Source organism: Dichotomopilus funicola (assembly GCF_033296635.1).
Source record: "Dichotomopilus funicola strain CBS 141.50 unplaced genomic scaffold C8A04scaffold_67, whole genome shotgun sequence".
Classification (NCBI taxonomy): domain Eukaryota; kingdom Fungi; phylum Ascomycota; class Sordariomycetes; order Sordariales; family Chaetomiaceae; genus Dichotomopilus; species Dichotomopilus funicola.
In genome coordinates this window covers 157,609-172,919 of record NW_026944088.1, presented here as the reverse complement: position 1 = coordinate 172,919, position 15,311 = coordinate 157,609, and the positions used below count along the sequence as shown (strand labels likewise).

The window sequence follows — 15,311 nt, the reverse complement described above, 5'->3', positions numbered from 1 at the left end:
GCCCCGCCACGTCAACCCAAGGCCATCGGCCACGATCCAACACGACTGCTCATGGTCCTAGGCCTGAGCCCTTGACATTGACAACGTATAAGGACCGCCTTATTTACATGCCAAATACAAATGAGGGTTATAGCCGAAGGGAAGAGAGCTGAAGCTACATTTATCACTACAAGGCAGCGGTCTATAAGAATAACAGATAGGAGAGATGTATTACATTGCTCATAGAGTGCCTTCAACCGCTCTAGTACCCAGAGATAGTCTTCCTCTACTTTACTACTTAAGAACGCAAATACAATATAAAAGGACCGCTGAGCTATATAAACCCCAATCATATCGAGGAGAGGCATTCTATACTTGTTGGTCTTATATATATAATCAAGAAGGAGAAGCTCAGGGTAAGCCTACAGGTAGGTAAGCGAGTTAGGGTAAGCAAAAAGAACAGCTATAACTCGACCATCTGGTATAAACTGAATCCGGCTCTAGAAGCCCTCTTTGTCGAGCTGGTTGGCGAGCGCTTAAATAGGACTTTGGCCTTTGCAAGTATCACAACGAACGTCTATAATACGGTTGTAGATATCTTGCCAAGTAGCTAACGAGCTACTTTGTCGTACAAGGGTCTGAATCTCCTTTAGTACAAGGCCTATATTTGAAAGGGTTATAAGCTGTAAGGTGCCTTGAGAGAGCTGTCGGTGGACTAGGTGAGCAGAGGGGTATTGGCTTGGCTTATGGTTATATATCGAGAAACGGCGATCAGGGCGATGCTTAAGAATCTAAGTATTGTCAGGGGACTCCTTTGCAAGGACTGAGAAAGGGCAACCAGTTCCACGAGTTGTTGTCTTTCTTATTCGCTCTCGCTCTCTTCTAGTTGTTGGTAATAGGAACGTTCGGTCACATACGTAAGTGACTGTCAGTCTCCCACTCTTTTCCTTGGTCGATTTTCCAGTCGAAAAAGCGTAGCCTCGAGTAACAGCCCATACGTTGATAGACCTGAACAAGGCCTCTCGGGAGTCATATGTGGCTTCGGGGGGGAGGCAGTCCCCTGGGAAGGCGGCCATGGTGATGGCGTTGGCGATGGCGTTGGCGATGGCGATATTGATGGTGGAATTCAGGGGCGCAATTCAGGGGCACGCAATTCAGGGGCGGGCGTAGGCGCGGGCGCGGGGTATTTTTTGGGCTGACATAATCAATTGGGCTGACTAATACTCGCGGACCCGCGACTCTAGTGGGCGCCCAGCTTTTCCAATCCTTAGAAGAGCCCGGGAGAGAGTTTCTTGGCGGATCGCCTAATCGCTCTCCACACGGGATCAAACCGTCTATCGCCCACTCCAAACCTACAAATCGCCTGGTGATTGCCCCCTAGCATCATGACTTCCTCGTTCGGCAGTCCCATCACGGCTGACGACTTGTCGACGACCTGATGCTCGTTAGAAAATGGGGGCATTACTTGACCTGCGTTGTGGGTGTTGGGGGCCGGGGTTAGAGAAGAGAAAAAGAACTCACCGGCTTCCCCAGCACAGGATGCGTATGCTCCTCCCAAAAACTAACCAACTGCACGCTCCCCGCCAGCGGCAAAAAGTCCTCCGACACGCTCAGTAGCGTCTCCGAGTCGGTCTGCAGCGCATTCAGGAACCCGGAGCTGGGTCTCAGCGACATGCTGGACGCGATGTCCATGACGATGGCCGCCCACCGCGCGGCGTCGGCGCCCCGGTGCGGTGTGGCGAAGAAGATTAAGCCTGTGGTGTTGGTGTGGATGTCGGAGAAGCGGGGACGTTTGTCTTTGGCGTGTTTTAGGGCCTGGAGGAGAGGGGTGAGTATTAAGAGGTGTTAGGAGTGTGGTCTTGTTGGAGGGGTGAGAGGGGTGTGGATGGGTAAGCTTCACCTGCTTGATGATGATACCACCGAGACTGTGGCCGATGAAGACGATGGGGCGGTTTTCATCTTCCTAGATACGACACCTATTTAGCCCGGGTTTCCCGTTTTCGACCACGGTGAAGGAGTGACATGACAAGAGAACAACGTACGTATTCCTCTCTAATATTACGCAGCAACTGCACCAGCTTGCCCGCGGTAGCACGCACCGACTGGTCCGCTCTGCTGTAGATGGCCGAGTCGTACGAAAAGCTCATGACGTGGGCGTTCGGCAGCTTCTGGGGAAGGAGGTCCCGTAACCACAGTGTTACGTCGCCATTTCCGCGGCTGGGGACGTGTGTCCAGGTGTTGAGGTAGTGCCCGCCGAGGCCGTGGACGGCGACGACGCTTGTAAGAAGTTAGCACAATATTTACTTACTTAGGGGCTCGGGTAGGTGACGGGGGATGAAACGACGGAAAAGGTTTAGACGGGGGGATACATACTCGATTTGTTTTGGGGTCCCGGGAGGGGGGATGTAAAGCTCCTGTAGGTCGCTTCCGGCCTCGATAACATCTCTGCTGTTAGCCATGGCTAGTTGCTTCGTTTGTGACTGAATTTCTGCCCCTGGACTTTGCTTGAGTTGGGGTATTGTCGAAGAGTCATTTCCTTTTTTGAGGCATGATGAAACTCCCTTCAACATGCTAAATTGGGTATCAAATTCGTTTCCACCACGTGTGCACTTTTCGGTGACTGTAGCGTCAAACCTCGGTGGCGTTGTGCGTTGGGTTTAGTCGGGCGCCTGACCCCTATCAGGCGTTCATGCATGATTCTTACCACCCGCACTCTCAGCTCGTTGCCCTACCGTACTGGCTGTTGTCACTCCCAAACTGCCAATTATATCCAGGCTTTTAAACGCAGCCTCATTTTGCTTCTCAAAACCTGGTTTTTCGGAACGCCGCAGTCTGATCAGGCTCGCTTGTTGATACCATGGTTGCACAGATTGGACAGTTGTCACCGAGTGTCTTTTGCAACATGAGCCTATGAAATCAACAGATGAGGCTTGATCACTTTGGAGGGCATCGAGTCACATTCTTGGTAAGTGTACGGCCCGAGGTTGATTCTGTCGTCCCGAACCCAACTGGGCCGGGGCTACTCGGCACTGGACGCATCGTCTCAACGATTAGGGGGGTTCATTCGTTCTGATGGATGCTAGGGGTCTGTTCGGGTTCTGGGTGCCTGGCATAACCGCGTCTACCGCGCTGCAGATTTGGGGCTATTTGGCATGTTCGAGTCGGCTGTGGGCTGAGATGTGATGATTCCAAAGTGATATAAGCTTTTGTTTACTGCTCAACAAGTCAAGGACAAGGTTTGACCTGTGACTTACAATTAAGCCAGCAACATCTGAACTATTTACTCTGAGTAACCCCGTGGCCCAAAACCTCGATTAAGATGAGTAAAACCCAATTCAGGGAGGTCTACGACCCGCTCGTGAGCTTGGGATTGACTCCAACTGTCGAGTATGTCGCGCCATCCCAAACCTTCCCTCGCAATCATCATCACACTAACCTCTACCCAAGCCTTGTCCTCGTCCACGGGGTTGACGGCGACCCCATCAAAACTTGGACATGGCAGGAAAAAGACTCTCCGCCAGTCTTCTGGCCGGCGGACCTCCTACCCAAAGAGCGGCCAACAACCCGCGTCCTCTCCTTCGGCTTCAACGCAGCCATGTACCACAGCAACACGACCAGCACAATCCGCGACCGCGCCCGCAACCTGCTCGGCCTAATCAGTGCGCGACGCGCCGGTAGCGGAAATCGGCCCCTTATCCTCGTCGGCCACTGTCTCGGCGGCTTGGTCATCAAACAAGCGCTCTGCTTCGCGAACAACGAGGAGCGGTATCGCCCCATCGCGTCCGCGACCAAGGCCGTCATCTTCTTCGGCACCCCGCACAACGGAGCCGACAAGTCCAGCTGGAACCTCATTGCTGAGGGATATGCTGCGCTCTTTAGGACGCTGCCCGGAAAGAGTTCCGCGGTGTCGCCGATGGCGAACGCCATCATCCGGTATGCGGACGAGCTGGAGGAGATGAAAGAGGATTTCGCATGTCTGTCGCCGCGGTATGCCATCACCAGCTTTTATGAGACGCACACATGGGGCAAGACGGGCCAGCTTATTGTGCCGAAGATGAGTGCGCGGATGATGGTCCCGACGGAGGTTGCTTGTGACGTGGAGCAGGATCATCAAAAGATGTGCCGGTTCGAGAATGCTGAGAACGTCACGTTCGTGATATTGTGTCATCGGATCAATGAGGCTGTGGCTGAGGATACTTCTGGTGGTGCAGCTCGGGGGAAAGGGGTCAATAGTTCCCAAACTCCGACGAAGGCGCAACTGGGACGGGAAGAGGATACTACAGGGACAGAGATGGTTCTGCCCTCGAAAAGACCCGAGGTTGTTGCTTCAGATCGTCGAAGCGATGCGCCGAGGATGGTGCCGGAAATTGAGCTCAATAGGGAGGACCCGGCTGTGGAGGTTGTGATGGATGCAATCAGGGGTGCGTCGGGGAAGGGGGTTGTGGTCAACAATCTGTTTGTCGTTCCAACCCCCGTTCCTGCTAGTCATCCCCCGGTTGTAGCGGCGGAGGTCCCTCAGAAATCCGGGAAGCGTGGATTTGGTAGACTTTGGAGGAGGAAGTGAGAAGTGGCGGCGGTATTGCCTGTTTGTATGTCCTCTTTATCGAGTGGTCTGTGTTGTAACCAAGGGGGACCCCGAAGTAGCTGGTGAGATGAATGTATAGATGGCGTCCGTAAGCGTCGCCTGCCATACTTAATAGTCGTCCTTGCCTGCCACCGTCGTGACTAAATTTCACACCAGCAATTAGCAAACCTGGATGCTCTAAGGGGTAGCAAGTATGTAACGGCGCGTTATGCTCACCCAAATTCCCAATCGCCTTCTTGACCCGCTTGAAATAAGGCTTGCGAACTCGTGCCTTTTTCGGCGCCTCAACCATATGATCGACGTAGCACACCTCGATCGCCTTCTCAAACACGGGCTTCTCAACAAACACCTGCTCGATCACCGGCTTCTCGACCACTTTCTCAACGAACACCTGTTCGACCACCGGCTTCTCGACAACTTTGTCAACGAACACCTGCTCGATCACTGGCTTCTCGACCACTTTCTCAACCACCACCTGCTTCTCAACCACCTTCTCGACCACCCTCTCTACCACCCTCTCTACCACCCTCTCTACCACCCTTTTGACTACATTCTTCGCCAACTCCCCAACTCCCTCCGTTGGATACTCCTCCGACCCACCACGTACCACATACCACCACACCTCTGTCCAGCACCGTGAATACCCGCTGTTCTTATCCTCTAGCCAGGCCTTTCGTTTTCGGATCTCGTCTGCCTGAGGGGCAGTCTTCGCACTTTCTTGGCCGGCAGAGGGCCATGCGGATCCGGCCAGGGCGAGGTGTTTGCACCAGTAAAGTGAGGCGTAGCGGAGAAATGGGTAATCTTGGAGACGGGAGCGCATGTCTGCGGACCAGCTGGGGGACTGGGGCGGTGAGGGGTTGGAGAGATCTGTGAGGATGGTGGGTTTGGTGTTAGTGGTGTGAGATGATGAAGTCGGGTTGGGGGTGGGATAGAGCTTACTAAAGCAGGGCATCGTGAGGTAAGCAATGCAGAGGCTGGCGAGAGCGGCATGTGAGATTTCCGGGTGGAGGAAGAACTCTGAGGCGGTATTGGGCTCAGAAGATGGCGAAACGTTGGTTGAGGTGGTCAAGTAGTCCTTCAGGCCTCGATGAGCGAGTGAGAGGCGGCCGTCCGACTGAAACTTGACCAACTGTCCGCAATGGAATGCCGCATGTGCCTTGATGTTGGGTTCTTCACAGTCACTCAGTGTGTCTGGACTGATGTCCCAGTTGGGATGCTTTTGGACCGCCTCAAACAACGCATGGGCCTGCCTGAACTCGGGAAGCGCAAGGCCTTCTTGCTGAAAAACGGCCCATTGGAGGACCTGCTTGATGAACTCGGAGTTGGCCGTGTTGTTTTTCATCTCCGTGAATGTTTGATCGTAGAACCCTCGAACATCTCCGGGTGGGTACTTGTTCAGCAGAGACAGTATCTCTTTGCCGTCCTTCTTGCGTTGCCGTCGTACCTCATCCACTGCTAGGGTTGCCCATTGATAGGATCCACCCGCATTTTCGGCAATTTGGCGGGATATCTCTTCCGCCTGGGTGTTGATAACGCCCTGACGTCTAGGCCGCAACCAAGGCTGAAGACTAGCCGCGACCGTTTTGTGGACATCTTCCTTGGTGTCGTCAGAGCGAATCATGTAGGAGTTGAATTTCAACTGTCTGAGCCGACCCCGGATGTGGTCATTAGTGCGAGAGAAAGCGAGCATCCTCACTTGTGGTTGCGTCTTCCCATCCTTGTTTTCTAGCTTTGAAAATGCTTGTTGCGTCTTTTGTGGCAGCTGAGACAAGCAGCGCAAGAACACGTCTAGAGACTCTGGATCCATCTGATCGAGGCCGTCGAACACCAATGCTATCGGGCAACGTGCCATGACTTTGGCCATAGTGTCCGGCCAGATTCGAGTTAGAGTATCCTTTGTCCAGATCTCCGCGGTCCCATCCTTTCGACCCTGGACCTGCTCAAATGTGGGCAACAGAGCCTCTGAGACAATCTCAGCTTCCGGTACACGGTGTAGCGCTTGATATAGCAAGACCCGTAGCAAAAATTCTAAGTCGTCCATCTGCTCCAAATCATTGTCGTCCAGAGAACAAAACAGTGCGTCTCGCTTGGTGGTCGTTTTGCCTTTGTTAAGACACGAAACAATGTAATGTGTCAGGACGCTTTTCCCAGAGCCTTCCGGGCCATTGATCCACAGGTTCTGCTGACCAGGCTCACTGGTGAGCCATTTCTCGACTTCGGGGACGTTTTTGATCCATTCACAGGTTCCCTCCGTTGGTTTAAGGTGTTGAGAGCGCGAGAGCCTGGGGGACGGAGATAGCGAGTAAAGCGCTCGTTTGAGGATGTTCGTAAGTTTGTGTACTTCCTTGACCTGACTGTCAATGAGGTTTTGGATGCCGGTATAGACGAGTCTGAAGTCCCCCGACTTGATCTCACTGGCGGGAAACTTGCAAATCTGGAGGTGATCGCCCGGTAGCTTCTGGGGATCTTCGGAATCGGCCCCAGTAGAACCATGCACCTCGTTCACGAGCTAACGGGTGGTTCATTGTGAAATTAGTCACAGTGAACCTCGGCTGGGGGACTATTCCAAGGAAACTAACCACATCGTCTAAACCCTCCATCGGGGCGTCTTCAATGAACGTCACAAACGACAGCTCAGGGTGCAGGGGTTTGAAATCTTGAGTCACGGTGCTGAGCATGCGACAATTAACCCGGAGATCTTGCAACATTCCCTTTGAGGGAAGTACCCCGCGGGCGGGCGCCTGTCCAAGCAGCACTCTGTAAACAAATTCCCCCCAGGTTTTTTCATTGAGACCAGAATGAGGCGTTGCGAAGAACATAACACCTCGACTGGCGTCCCAGAGATGTTGATAGCGGGGGTTGAATGCCATTTTACTCAATGCCTTTGAACGTCGCCATAAATATCGTCAGCTACCCTTAACAATGATGACTCGCTATGACAGGTTGACTTGTGGAAAAAGGAAAGGAAAAACGCAAAAATGAAAATGCTGATAACTATAATGATTTGCCTACAGCTTTAATTATCATCCCACCCAAACTGTGGCCTACGAAAACAAGAGGCCTCATTGATGAAAGTTCCTCGTCCTCGCGTTGATCCCGGAGACAAGTCACCAGTTGCTGGGCATGGTCCCGAATTCCGGCTTGACTTGTGGTTCCGTTGAGAGACGTATTGTACTTGAACGACAGAACCCGGATGTTATTTATGTATTTAGGCAAAGACTCGAGATTTTGTGGCCACACGTTAGGGAGCTCATCATCAGATTGCCAAGTTCCGATATGGTGCCCCCCCAACCCAGGCACAAATATGACACTATTAATTGGGTTAGAACTTGCGGTGAGATTTTGCTTCTAGAGTCCATTGTGTCTTGGGGGGATTGAATCGCTTACTCGGCTATGATCTCAGCGGAAGGTTTGTCGGGAAGATACAATAACTCTAACGATGGCCCCTCATACTCGGGAACATCGAATTTTCCGTCGACCGGGGGCATCTTTTGTTGAGTCACGAGATCAAGGCTGGGAATGATTCTGAATGTCCATGCCGAAGACGGTCTCTCCTGCTTCGTGCAGGGTCACAACATCTAGTTAGTAGTGTTGGCAAGAGGTAGAGCCGCATCGGGAGAGTAGACTTTCCTTCACCCGTGAAATACCTATTAGGAAATTGACCAATGATGCGAAGAAGGCGCAGCCGCTGCCAGCTGTAAGTCGGGCATGGCGAGCAGGAGCAGGACGGCTCGCCCGCAGGTGATATTCGCAGTTTGATTGCTGCCCGAGCGTAGCAATGCAGCGCCACGAGACACAACCAATCCCGCCTGACGGTCACGCTCAGCCCTCTGGGTCCCAATGCATGAATATTGACAGGTTTTGAAGACTCGCAATCCCACGAAGCATTCGATTCTAAAGGAAATGAGTTACCGCCTTTTTCCCTGGCCTCTCCGAGATTGACTACACGTCGCTCTTGGACGCGTGATCGGCTCATTTTTTTCACGATCCTTGGCACCTGATTGTACTTGGCAGGTCGCACAACCGGTTTATGCCGCATTGTAAGTGACATCGGCCTGGGTACAAGCTCTCGGTTCGGCGTGGCCGACCCGTGGAGAGACGCGCCAGTTTACCTTGTCGTTGCGTTGTATTCCCGTAATTAACATACAATTTTACTATCGTCAGGCAATAAAAAAAAGGCCCGCACAACAAGTCGACGGAAAACATGGCCAGCCGCTCAGAACAAATTCTTCCGGATTCGGGAGACCAGGAAGTCGATGTTCTGGAGAAACTGGCAGAACAAATACCACCTTTGTTCTCTGAGCTTCTCAGACGTTTAGACAATGATAGCTCCAAGCGGTGGGAGCAAGAATACCGGGTGCGTGACTTAGCCCAAAAGGTGGACCAACTCAAGCGGCAGCTAGAAGACGACCAGCTCATGGGGAGCGACATTGGGAGCCCAAGGCGGGGGCGGCGGGAGTTTACTGCGCTAGAGGTAGCACAAGACAAAGTCGAAAGGGACTTGCGCAACGAGGTCCAGCTCCTCGAAAAGAGCCTCAAGAGCACGGTAGAAGAGCTTCAAGACACAAGGTCCGAGACCTGGGACTTGCGATACCAGTGCCAAGACCTGAAGCAGGAGATTTGGAGGCTCAACATGCATTTGAGCCATAGTGTGGCTGTCAGTGATTGGGAGGATGGCATTGCGGTTCCTAAAACTGCGCGTGAACTGGTGCTGGAGCAAGAGAGGGTAAGGCTGCAGAGGAAGGTGACCGAGTTGGAAGAAATCGTGTGGAGGAAGGAGGAGAGATACAGGTACAAGACGGGTGGTTTCAGCTTGTCAAGGACAAGGTCGCTTTGATGATCGTGGGGTGATCGATATTGGGTTGGTCGACCCCCACAGCGGCTTGGTGGGCCCGGTTTTTTTTGTTAGGGGCGATCTTGGGACTGCGGCTCCGTACATGTAGTATGGAGTGTGTAGGTGTTCACTCTAATGCATGATGTTTCAGAGACCATCGTCATATGTTGGGGGTTTGGGCCGCCACACGATGACGAGTGCGCCGGTCCCTGGGGCTTGCAAATCATCTGTGTAGATACTAACCATGTGGGAAGGGTCCTGCCATCTCCATACGCACCTCTGAGATTTGCGACGTCGAAACTTTCTTCGATCCTGTGGGGGTTGTTATCGTGCTGCACTGCTGGCCCACTGCGGGCAGCGATGGTTCTGGTTTTGCTGGCGTCCCATTATTGGCCAATGCTCCTGCAGAAACCGGTCTCGAGGTCTCCTGCTGAGGAATGTCGGGGCCACGAAAATGGGAAAGAACGGGTGAGGGTGGCGGCCCACGAGGAGCTGGATGCAAGGTTCTCGGTACCTATCTTTGACCGAATTTCCCTAGAAAACCATTGTCCCTTTCAGTAACAAATTGTTTGCCCCACATCTTCTTCAGAGCCGCGCGCCTCGCAGAGATTTCCTCTCTTGCAACGCCCGAAACGCCAATCTTAATCCGACTCGCGTCTACCGCTTGTTCGCGTCGCACACATTCCACACTAGTGTTCTCCACGGTGGCAAATGGCGACTTAGATCATCAGGCATCGATGAGTGCGGTGTGCCCGACTGAGGCTCTGAGCACTGCCCTAGTGCTTCGGCGACACCTTTTGGGTTCGGCCAGCGGTCTGAATTACCTTCCACTGCGGGAGTCAAATTTTCTTTGAGCCTCATCTTGTCACCGAAAAGTCTTTGACAACAATCGCACTGCCGTGGAGATTGACATGTTGGGCAGCATCGTCGGTGACGTGGTGTGATCATGAGGGCTAAAGTGGTCTGCCAGACCCAGGAAGGACTTCGAAAGGTAACCTGGGCGAAACATGAGATGAGGTTGAAGATGGCGGTGAAGGTGTTGGCTTCTGGTTGAGGCTCATGGATGCGCTCTGGAACCGAACTTAAATAGCCTGCTGGTACGCTCTGGGATGGTGATAGTCATAGGTAAACTCCAACCCAGAACGCCAGACAACGAAGACGCCAGACAACAAAGACATCAGACAACGAAGACAGCGGCATTACCGACATCTCATTGTTCTTTCGGTGTGAGCATGACTTGCCCCATCCCGAACACCACATTACGACATTACTAACATCACGTTTTGCGCAGAAAAAAACCAAATAAGATCCCCATCAGTGATCACCTCCCAGCCCTCACCATGACCGACGTTTACACTCCACCCTCTTGCGGTTTCCGCAACCTGCCACTGCGTCTTGGGGAACCGTACACCAAGACCCTCAATGTCGCCTTCCCCACGACCACAGGCCTCACAAAGGAGGTCAAGGATTATGTGCGCAATTACGTGGCCCGCTCTAAAGCCCTCATCCAGAGACTGGAGAAGGAGCGGGATGAGGCCAGAAAGGAGGTCATAGACCTGAAGGATCTGGTGGAGCGGGCACGCGTGAGCACCGTGGGGGCCAATGATGACCTGCACATGCTTTTGGTGGATGATGAGTTCTTGGGAGCCGACCCGGAATCGTACCTGCTGGGCGAGAAGGAGAAGGCTGTGAAGCCGGAGGGCGGTGATCTTCAGCCGCCGAATGGTGTGTATTCACCGCCGGCCTCGAGCAGTTCGGAGGACCCCGAGGGGGGTGATTTGGAGGAGGTAGATGGGCTGGACGAGGTGCTGGGCACAGGCACTTCGGGGGACCCGGATGTCACCAGTGGTACTGACCAATAGATCGGAAAGGGCCTGGAGGATCCAGAGGATCCAGACGTTTATTAGGAGCGAGTAGACCAGCTTTGCGCAGGAGATGGTCGAGGTTGAGGCAGCAGAGAGATTAGGCGAAAGCGGCGCACCTCGGGAGGAAATGGGATGGGGAGCTGAGCTTGGGGATTCAAGAATGCGGAGGCAGTTGAGATGAAGGGGATTTGGGTTGGGTTAAAAGATGTTTGGCTTACCTGAGCACCAAGTGCTCAAAACCACGCGCTGCCGCGCACAATTTCCTTTGTTTCTTTTTGATAGAATAGCAGTTAAATGTACCAGCCTTTTTACACATCTACCATTGCACATGTCGGGATGTTATGTAGTGGCGTTGAAACCTGGGTTTGCTGTTGGATAGTTGAAAGCTTTACTATTCATTGCGAAATCAAGGCACTCTGCGTATGTGAATTTGTAATGTTGTCGGAAGTGAGAGGTGTATGGATCTTCATTCCTCGAGACATATCACAACCCAGGGTAAGGAATGGACACATGAAGTTGGAGCGCGTTTGAATTCCATATTTGTTGCATGGAAGCAATGAGTCATGAGAATTCGCTATGGGGGTCCTATCTGGCGCCTTTCAGCCCGCTTATAATATTTCTTCCACAGCCTGACGATCAATGGCATATATCCTAGTATCACGCCCCAAATCCCTGGAAAAATTGCCATTCTGTGACCGATGCCCCCATGTCTTGGCTCTTGCCGTGCTTTCACCGACTTTGTAGGTTGAAGTTCCTTTGCCGAAAGCACAACGTCTCGCACACCCTCCTCCTGGAGATACCGGCCTGCCCAAGTTTGACCCAGACCCAATCCATCATCCACCATCTCGCTCTGTATTTTGAGCTTAACATTGCCTTCATTGTGAGAAACTGCCCTAAGCATTTCGAGTATCTCCCAAGCAGACTCCGCGGTGTTGTGATGGCGGACGACCCGGCTCTTCCTGTCGAACAGATCATCCCAGTACCCCTGAAGTTGCTTCTGCCGCTTGACCGCACTCGGGAAACCACCCCCCATAAAGGCGGTGTTGCTCCACATGGTTGTCGCTAACATGACGCACCCATAGTTGGCGGGACCAACAAGTCTCTGGAGAATGTGAAAGCTTCGGATGGCGGAATGTGAGAGTCGGACGTCGGTGATGCGCTGGAGGAAGATGATGCCGAGTAGACGCTCGCCGTTGGTGTAAGATGTGGTGAGATGATTGGCGATCTCGTTCAGAATTTCTGCATCTGACCGGGTGGTGTCTCCAAACCCGGGAGTGTCGACGACGCGGACCCTGCGCCCATTTCTGTCGGTTGCTGTATATTGCGTGGCGTGGATAGTTTCTGGCGGTGGTTTTTCATGTTAGTCCTGACTTTCCACGAGACAATGAACGTCGGACCCTTGTTGGACCCAAGTGTGTGGACATTAATACTCACGAGAAGTGAGACTGTGCCCAATTTCCACCTCATCCCGTCCATGACCGGTCAGACTTGAGACGAATGTTGTTTTTCCCGATCCGGTCATTCCCATGAGTATCACCAGCCCCGTATCTGCATCTTGAACGTAAGAGGTGTTGATTTGTCCGGTAGAATTTTCATCAAAGCCCCGGAAAGGGCTTCGGTGTCGGACAGTTGGTCCTTCACTCATTTCCTCGGATTCTGGACTGTAACTTTCCATTGTGGCGAGCGACTCTCTAAGAATTAGTTAACACCAGGTCGAAGACTTCAGTAATAGCTGTAGCAATACATAAACAGAAATCCGCTAAACTTTGTGAAGAGTATCAATTTTTCTCCGACATTTAAGAATAGAAGAGCGCATCTGAAACTTTTGTTGATTTGTTCTGACGTTATCGCAACCTGGGTTGGGTTTTGAATGGACACCCAACAAGCAACCATATCTCGGCACCAATGAGATGTGTTCGATTAAATGCTCGCAAACTCGAAACTGATTTGCACGTTCAAGACATCAACGGAAGGCAACCTGTGGCCATCCGACACGAGATGCTGTTGTCTTTCCCTGAGCATTCTAGCCTGTGCGGGGGGAACCCCTGAACGCAGCTTTGTGTGTTTCGGCCCAACCCATCGGTGTCAGGTTGGTCCTCCGCCACGTTTACTGGGACGACACCGGAACGCACATCCACTATTTGCTGGATGCGGCCGTCAACTCGTCATTTCAATGGTGTGTTGGATCCAAACAACGGGAGCCGCAAATCCCCGAAGAACAACTCTCAGGATAAGTATGCAGTCACTAGCTGGCTTTTCTCAAAGCAAGGCAGCCAGTCTGTGCTTCGGGTACCTGTTGCGTTCGTCAGTGCCCAGACGGACCTGACATGTTTAAAATGCGTGGGGAATCCGGATGTAGAATAAAAAATACGAGAGGATATCCTATCCTTTCGACTTGTTAATTTCGAGTCCGCTTTAACTCCTTATTATTTACCCCCGTCTTCCATCTCACAACCTGGACGAGCGAGGGAACTAAGCTAATTCAGAAACCTACATTTTCTGAAGAATAACGATGGGCCAGAAACACTCGATCCCAGAGAGTCAGCGAGATGTCTCGGATTCGGAGTCAGAGTATTATGCGACACCACAGACAACGCGGCCTTCCACTCCCATTCCCATGATGCCTGTGATTACGTACGTTACCACCACCCCTGAGACAGCTGGGCGTGACGCTGGCTACTCCTTCTCTGTGACTGACTGATCTGCGTCCAAAAGGTCCGATGATATCGTGATTCCCATTATGGGCTTGACCGGGGTCGGGAAAAGCACATTCATTTCCCACTTTTCCAACACAGCCGTGGTTGGCCACGGCCTTGCATCATGTAAGACAGCACTGATGGCCCAATTCTGGAAGGACATCCCCTGAGAATATCTTTCCTTTTGCAACACCCAGGCACCTCCACGATAAGCATCCACGCCGCGACTCTCGACGACCAAACGATATACCTCATCGACACGCCCGGCTTCGACGACACCACTCGCTCTGACACTGCCATCCTACACGAAGTAGCGAAATGGCTCAAGGCATCCTACGACGCAGACATCCAACTGGCCGGCATCGTGTACCTCCATCGAATCGAAGACAACCGTGTCGGCGGTGCAGGGACGACGAATCTCCGCATGTTTCGGGAACTTTGTGGAGATGAGGGGTTGGCTTGTGTAGTGTTGGCGACGACGATGTGGCCTCGCGATCCGATGATGGCTCCGCCGGAAGAGGAGGAGGACGGAGAAGTGGTTGCCGGGGAAGGAAGGATAAGAGGGGGAGAAGGGGAGGAAAGGGTAGAGGAAGCGGGGAAGAAAGACGAAGGGGGCGAAACAATAGTAGAAGCCGCCGAAGCGAGGTTAGCGGAAGCACACGTAAAGGCCGAGGAGCGAGAGAAAGAACTCATTACCCAACCCGAGTTCTGGGGCGGCCTAGTGGAGCAAGGCTGCCAGGTTTGGAGACAGGACAACGGCCTCGCATCAGCAGAGCGCATTCTGCAGCACATAGTCGCCCAACGACGACGTACAACACTCCAAATCCAAGAGGAAGTGGCGAGTGGGGTTCCCGTGAGGGAAACGGGTGCCGGCAAAGTTCTGAAAGAAGACTTTGAGAGACTACAGCGTCAAATGAAGGCCATGACGCTCGAGATGGAAGTGCTTCGGGCGGAACTGGCATTGCAGCGACAAGCCGCTGCCAGGGAAAGGGCGGCGTGGGAAACGGTGGTCCAAGAGGAACGGAAGGAGCGGGAGGACGAGAGGGAGCGGAGAAGGAAGGAGCGGGAGGCGGAAGAGGCTGCTCTGAAAGTGATCACGGCGCTGGAAGATAAAGTGAGGAACCTGCAGGAGCAGGTGGAGGAGACGGACCGGCGACAGAAACGAACGAGCGCAGATTTCGAGAAGATGAATGAGAAATGGGGGAGCGAGGGGCGGGGGTGGTGTGTTGTGATGTAGGTAGTTGAGGAGTCCGGTGGCTGGGGTGCTGGGCTGGTCGGGCGGGAGGATGCTTTTGATAGATATACTGGGGTATCTGTCCCTTTTTCAGGTTTTTTTGTCTTTTCTTATTTTT

At 52.8% G+C, this 15,311-nt stretch overlaps 7 protein-coding genes across 7 annotated transcripts; 4 read left to right on the top strand and 3 right to left on the bottom strand.

The window, feature by feature from the left end:
• Positions 1-1,246: 1,246 nt before the first annotated feature.
• On the bottom strand, positions 1,247-2,438 carry C8A04DRAFT_14513 (Alpha/Beta hydrolase protein; the record flags this gene model as incomplete). Its single annotated transcript, XM_062778131.1, has 5 exons — positions 1,247-1,414; positions 1,501-1,794; positions 1,880-1,942; positions 2,022-2,256; positions 2,353-2,438. The coding sequence occupies 5 exons, from the start codon at positions 2,436-2,438 to the stop codon at positions 1,247-1,249; spliced, it is 846 nt and encodes a 281-aa protein (XP_062634351.1).
• An 860-nt stretch (positions 2,439-3,298) lies between these two features.
• On the top strand, positions 3,299-4,543 carry C8A04DRAFT_31526 (uncharacterized protein; the record flags this gene model as incomplete). The annotated part of the gene is made up of 2 exons (XM_062781781.1): positions 3,299-3,366; positions 3,427-4,543. The coding sequence occupies 2 exons, from the start codon at positions 3,299-3,301 to the stop codon at positions 4,541-4,543; spliced, it is 1,185 nt and encodes a 394-aa protein (XP_062634350.1).
• Positions 4,544-4,672: 129 nt separating this feature from the next.
• Positions 4,673-7,242, bottom strand: C8A04DRAFT_31525 (uncharacterized protein; the record flags this gene model as incomplete). Its single annotated transcript, XM_062781780.1, has 3 exons — positions 4,673-4,704; positions 4,781-7,073; positions 7,144-7,242. 3 exons carry the CDS (start codon positions 7,240-7,242, stop codon positions 4,673-4,675), a joined length of 2,424 nt encoding a protein of 807 aa, XP_062634349.1.
• Positions 7,243-8,981: 1,739 nt separating this feature from the next.
• On the top strand, positions 8,982-9,401 carry C8A04DRAFT_14480 (uncharacterized protein; the record flags this gene model as incomplete). Its single annotated transcript, XM_062778111.1, has 1 exon — positions 8,982-9,401. One exon carries the CDS (start codon positions 8,982-8,984, stop codon positions 9,399-9,401), a length of 420 nt encoding a protein of 139 aa, XP_062634348.1.
• A 1,337-nt stretch (positions 9,402-10,738) lies between these two features.
• C8A04DRAFT_31523 (uncharacterized protein) lies at positions 10,739-11,260 on the top strand (the record flags this gene model as incomplete). Its single annotated transcript, XM_062781779.1, has 1 exon — positions 10,739-11,260. The coding sequence occupies one exon, from the start codon at positions 10,739-10,741 to the stop codon at positions 11,258-11,260; it is 522 nt and encodes a 173-aa protein (XP_062634347.1).
• Positions 11,261-11,871: 611 nt separating this feature from the next.
• On the bottom strand, positions 11,872-12,791 carry C8A04DRAFT_31522 (uncharacterized protein; the record flags this gene model as incomplete). The annotated part of the gene is made up of 3 exons (XM_062781778.1): positions 11,872-11,935; positions 12,001-12,604; positions 12,698-12,791. 3 exons carry the CDS (start codon positions 12,789-12,791, stop codon positions 11,872-11,874), a joined length of 762 nt encoding a protein of 253 aa, XP_062634346.1.
• A 1,191-nt stretch (positions 12,792-13,982) lies between these two features.
• C8A04DRAFT_14482 (P-loop containing nucleoside triphosphate hydrolase protein) lies at positions 13,983-15,196 on the top strand (the record flags this gene model as incomplete). The annotated part of the gene is made up of 3 exons (XM_062778113.1): positions 13,983-14,085; positions 14,157-14,494; positions 14,636-15,196. Coding segments are annotated over 3 exons (1,002 nt in total), but the record flags the coding sequence as incomplete, so codon positions are not given.
• Positions 15,197-15,311: the final 115 nt, after the last annotated feature.